We start from the raw sequence: 5,936 nt of genomic DNA on the forward strand, positions 1-5,936 counted from the left end.
TTTTATGTCTAATCTCATAGAAATATAGGATTTAGAATAAATTAAATAGGGGAGTAGAAGTTATCCAATTTCTACGAGTATTATTGTCTTTGCAGGTTAATAACCCACATAAATTAATAAGTCAAGTTAATTGAAGAATTCGACAAGATTGTTACATAACCATAACTCTGGAATATTATTTCTCATTGAATTAAACTTTCTGTGCTAAGTGTGCTAGTTAATTAGTTATTCTCTTATTCGTAATTTTAGTTAGTAGAATTAATCAGCAAAAATCACCATGAAATTGTTCATGACTCGATAAATTAGAAATTGCTTGATTTAGTTGATAATTGATCACAAGTCCTCATGGGAACGATACTCTACTCACTCTTTATTGCTTGATTGACCGCGTATACTTGCGTGTGCGATTTAGGGCAACACTCTCAGCAACGAAAATTGTAACCTAACGATTTTGGTGCTACAATGTAATATTTCAAAGAAAAACTATGTGTGGAACGATGAGAGATCAACACTCTTTGCACTATGTATACTTAAGAAATTTCATGGGAGAAAAGCTCTAACTTCGTTCCAATTCAGGTTTGAGGTTCCACTTTGGAATTGATAGCAGTAGCTTCCTAAGCAAGATTATAGCTCTGTAGCTATGTAGTGGGGCATACGCATCAACCTTCTGGGTGTTTGCCTAGGTGCAATGTCACGGGCTCACTTTCTTACGCTCTCCAACGGCACCGAATTACCCATGCGGTGCCTGCAGTTCCCCTCGCTGCAGGCCAGCCTTCATCATTTCCCAGGTTTTCCAAGCACGATCATGTACATGTGGTGAAGCCTGCCTAGAAGGCATGCTCCAATTGTGCCATCCGTAAGATGTCTAGGCTCTTGGCCTCGACATGTCGTGGCGCATCTCATCTTAGGATCATAATCCATGCGCGCCCTGGGGGTTGGCTAAGGACATGTCTTGTCATTCTCCTAATACTGAGTATCGCTCTCGCGTGTATAGCCCAATACTTAAGCTAGACACTCGCCTCATGCATCCGCACCCAGCTTGTGCCTTGCCCCAGTAAGGCAACCTTTAGTCCTTGGCCATTGTCATGTGCGTCTTTCGTGCCATGCCCGTACATAGCCCTCGCGACACACTTCCATTCCGTCTAGTGCAATGTCGTCCCACAACTGCACGTTTAGGCCAACGGACCCTTACTCACATGGTTCACGTTGAACCCAAGCCATGCTTACAAGTCAACACATGATGCCCCTAGGATAGGTGCATCAAGTATCCAGTCGGTACAGAGGTCTCTATCCAACATTTCAGCAGCCCGCGGGGCAGACCATCCCACACGTTGAGCCTCCAGCGCCCGTTTTGTGCCCAACGCTAGCCCGAAGGCTTCGCGCCGTCCATAGAGTTCCCTAACTCGTATGGATACCTAGGACACTCCTTTGAGTCATCCAAGCAGGCACTTAAGGTTCCCCCTCAAGGTCACTCATTAGATACGGCTTGGTGGCAGCACGTGTAGGGGAGGCAGGTTGAGCTTTCAACACCTATACCCCCCTTATATATGGTTAAAATTAAAAATCCCAAGTTCCCTGAGTAGACAGGTCTACGTCAGAGAATCAGAAGAGCCTTTTCTCACCGGTTCTTGGCCGAAGCCACAACCCCAAAGTCCGGATTGTGACATCCTCCCACACTCATTCTGTTATCGTCCCTGATGACACATCATGGCCTATGACATCCCGGAGTCTGCCCCCTCAGGTATGTACTTCGCGGCTCCCTTTGTCCTGTGAGTTGGAGTTCCTCGAAGTCCTGCTTAAAAGGAGTCGTACCCCATGCACTTCTCCCCCAGGTATCTTCCAAGCGTGCCTCTCCACTTCACCTCCTTTTGATGTTGACTTGGAAAGTGCCTCCCCACTTGCACCCTCTGGTGTCTAACTTTGTGATTAACCCACATTAGTCAATCACACCATGACCCTCACGGCCTTCATGTCCGTCTGAAGCTTTTCCTTCAATGGTAAGCACATCATCGTGTTTTCTCGCGCATCTCCCGTAGCTATATCGCTCCCGTAGCCTTTTCTCGCACTTCGGCATAGCTCCCGTAGCCTTTCGCTCCCGTAGCGTTTCCTTGCCCTCAGTACCTTTGAAGATGTGTTTGCTTCTGGACTCACAACTTCGCCCTTATGCCTCTTGCATAGGCGGGATCCTCCCACACTCAATGTGGAGGATATTTCTTAGTGCACACGTCCCACTTGGCATTCGGCCAGCTCTTGGGACATTTCTTGGTGAGTACTACATTCTCAAAGTCATAGTATTGCCGCATTCCCAAATAAAGCTCTTTGTTTTTCCAACTATCACTTCCGCAGCAAGTACCCAATGCTCCCGGTAGTACGTCAATACTCGCCCTATAGTCAGGTACTTACTTGGTCCTGCTAGCACGGCTTCCCGGTCTGGTTGTGCCTCGCACTTGGACTCTCAACGGTCCCCGATCATTCGGCGCACCCCTTTCCAGAATGATGACATCTTCCAACTTGGAAATCCTCCCAATTCTAAAGCTTCGCTATTTCCTCAAATTCGTCTCCTCACCTTGGCAATTCCCTCAAGCAGTTCAAAAGTCTATCCCGTAGGAAAGACACTCAACTTATGCATCGTACGCATCCTTGGCAAGATCTCCGCTATGATCATGCCCAATGTTTATAGTCCATGGCTCCCACTCTTTGCAATATGGTTGCTCGATCTGGCAAACATGGCCTTCTCTTGACCATCCGACTCATCGGCATATCACCTCATTCAATAGGAATCTAGACTTTCTGAAAGAAAGTGGACTCACCCATTTCTTTATTCGACCAACAGTATCGGATTCTCGATCTCTAGCGGCATATGAACATCAATCTCCACTTTGACATGATCTCCGCATTGACATCCAAAATGCACTCTCCATCTCCACTCTTTGCCTTGACATTGTGGCATGGCATAGTATGGCCTTAATCAGCTCTGATACCACGTGTCACTGACTCACTTTCTTACACTCGCGAGCGGCACCGAATTGCCTGTGCGGCGCCTGTAGTTTCCCTCGCTGCAGGCCAACCTTCATCCTTTCCCAAGTTTTCCAAGCACGATCTTGTGCTTGTGGTGAAGCCTGCCTGGAAGGCATGCTCCAAATTGTGCCGCCCGTAAGATGTCTAGGCTCTTGGCCTCGACATGTCGTGACGCATCTTGTCTTAGGATCATAATTCATGCGCGCCCTGGGGGTTGTTTAAGGACATGTCTTGTCCTTCGCCTAAGACTGAGCATCGCTCTCGCGTGCACATGTCGTCCCACACGTTGAGCCTCCAGTGCCCGTTTGGTGCCCAACGCTATCCCGAAGGCGTCACGCCGTCCATAGAGTTCCCTAACTCGTATGGATACCTAGGACACTCCTTTGAGTCATCCAGGCAGGCCCTTGAGATTCTCCCTCAAGGTCGCTCATTAGATACGGCTTGGTGGTAGCACGTGTGGGGGAGGCAAGTTGAGCTTTCAACACCTATACCCTCCTTATATATGGTTAAAATTAAAAAGCCCAAGTTCTCTGAGTAGGCAGGTGTACGTCAGAGAATCAAAAGAGCCTTTTCTCACCGGTTCTTGGCAGAAGCCACAACCCCAAAGTGCGGGTTGTGACAGTAAGCCCCGTTGTTCTGGGCCTTTATTTGGGGCGCAAGCCCCGAGAAATTTTTCAAATTTGAGCCAAAATTGCTTAATAAATCCTTTTCTAAAATTTAAATATTCACAAAATAATTGATACTGAATTCTCAAAGTAAAAATTTCAAAAGTCAATATTTTTTTAATTATTTATTTTAATTTCACAATCTTTTCTCTTTGTCATGTATTGAGAAACAAATACACTTTAGACCTTTGTCTGCAAAATGCAAAGTACAAAAAGGTTTGGCCTCTAGTTCTTACTTTCCTTCCAAGTTTGCATTTTCCTTCTTTATGCTTAATTTATTTAAAGTTATTTTTTTGTATTCTTTAATTTATTCTTTTCAAGTTACTTTTTGATTTTAGATTTGTTTTTGGTATCTCTCTAGCTTAGATATTATTTTAAAGACTATATTCTGGCTATTTGTAGTATAATAAGTATTTGTTATCTGTTATGTAGTTTTAGATTTTTAAACAATAGCATTATATTATTTTAATTTTAATTTTTTAAATTATTTGAAACTGAGATATAATTTTTATAACTCTATTTATATTCCGTCATAGTCATGTTTTTTATTACACATACATAATAGATATCACCAAAACACCACATAATACCCCAACCCAAAAACATGATTAACTAGAACAACCTCTATACTAAACTCCTGCTATGTACAGGATACGACCGGGAAAGAGAGAAACCATGACCATGTTGGTCTGTTGTAGATTGCCTTACTTTGCATTTCTACAAAATATTATTTATGGGTTGTACCTGTGACATCCTAGTCACACGGTGATAATTTTTATGGTTGTGCCAAGGTTAACCTTTAAAAATAAATAACACGAATGATTATTAAAAAAAAACTAGTAGTAGCTTTTATTCAGCCTTCCACTTTCCATTTTCGTAACTATAACCATGCTCAGCACCATAGTTCTTCACCTTCAAGAGTAGATCTTCCAATCCCCCATTCAACATTGAAGCCTTGGTGTAGTTCATCTTCTCTATAGGACCCTTGAACCACTCTTGTTGGCTCTCCACATTCTTATTCATTTCCTTGAGTTTGCTTTTCAATTTTAATGCAAAATCCAGTTGGTCTTGCAGAGAACTGAGTCGTATGTTAAGTTCTCTAGAATTGGCTTTTCGGAACATCTGGGCATACTTGTCATCAATGTCTGATGGTGATGGAGGCCTTTCTTTGCCAACATATTTGTTGATGGTTTCATTTACATTTGGATGACCAAAAGAGTAAGGCTTGCTACCTAGAGAGAAAAAGGAGAGAGATCGGTAATATAAAATAGGGCAAGAGGAGAAAAATCAATTTATCTACTGTTATAACACCTACCACACCAAGTATTTTTTATGATGCTTTAATTTTATGTGAAATTAATTGTCATGTACAAGATCTTGGATTTGCATGTTTAGTTATTATGATGCATGTACATTTATGCTTAAAAAGTAATATTTGTTGATGGTATATCATGTATATATAGATGACCAAAAAAATAAAATTAGGCTTGTAATTACCTTGTGGACACACGATGATACCAACTTCAGCACCAGTCATAACAGCAAGCTCGTTTGCTTTCTTGAAGACACCATTTCGGCATTTTGAGAAAGTCACTTGTCGATTATTTTGATTTTCTATCTTTGCGAGACGAACACTTTTGCGAAGCTTAATCCGTCTAGTACTCATTCTCAAGGATAATGATGATATAACTAGTATTAATTACTACGAGTTACTATGTGATATGAACTTTGTAATACATAAGCCTAGTATTTATAGAGTTTTTCCAACATATTGAAGCCTTTGGTTTTTCAACTTTGGTAGTTCATAGATATGAATCCAGTTCATTTTTGTAGTGTTCACATGTTATGAGGCAAGTAAATTTAGATAATTAATCATAGTGGTTGACTGTACTCTCCATTTTTCAAAATATTTTCAAAATTTACCTCTATAATATTGTAATGGTGAAGTCAATTTCCAGGCCCAGGCCTGAACCAGTGATGATTTACTATTATAAGATTATTAGTATTTGATACTCTCTTAATAATATCTCTTAATTTGCAAATGGATGAATAAGTATCCTAGTTTAGTTTACCATAATTTTTATTTATATTATCTTTTTTAATTTCGAATTCTTTGGTAATTTTCGAGTTGTCGCTGAAAATTATGACATGTTTTTATTTATATTCTCAGTTTAGTTATTTTTAGTTTTTGTTAATATTCAATTTGTCACACAAGATTAGGACATGTTTCAATATTCCTAGTTAAGTTTACTA

The 5,936-nt window shown here is 41.1% G+C and overlaps 1 protein-coding gene across 1 annotated transcript; it reads right to left on the reverse strand.

Annotated features, from left to right (window-relative positions):
* Nucleotides 1-4,532: 4,532 nt before the first annotated feature.
* On the reverse strand, nt 4,533-5,349 carry LOC107770852 (agamous-like MADS-box protein AGL62). The gene is made up of 2 exons (XM_075239217.1): nt 5,181-5,349; nt 4,533-4,915 (listed from the first exon to the last, which is right to left on the reverse strand). Exons 1-2 carry the CDS (start codon nt 5,347-5,349, stop codon nt 4,533-4,535), a joined length of 552 nt encoding a protein of 183 aa, XP_075095318.1.
* Between the last annotated feature and the right edge of the window lie 587 nt (nt 5,350-5,936).

Source organism: Nicotiana tabacum, chromosome 19 (genome assembly GCF_000715075.1).
Source record: "Nicotiana tabacum cultivar K326 chromosome 19, ASM71507v2, whole genome shotgun sequence".
Taxonomy (NCBI): Eukaryota; Viridiplantae; Streptophyta; class Magnoliopsida; order Solanales; family Solanaceae; genus Nicotiana; species Nicotiana tabacum.

Coding starts and splice junctions, on each gene's coding strand:
- LOC107770852 (XM_075239217.1), bottom strand. CDS start 5,349: ATGAGTACTAGACGGATTAAGCTTCGCAAAAGTGTTCGTCTCGCAAAG. Junction 4,916..5,180: donor TATCATCGTGTGTCCACAAG/GTAATTACAAGC, acceptor TTTTCTCTCTAG/GTAGCAAGCCTTACTCTTTT.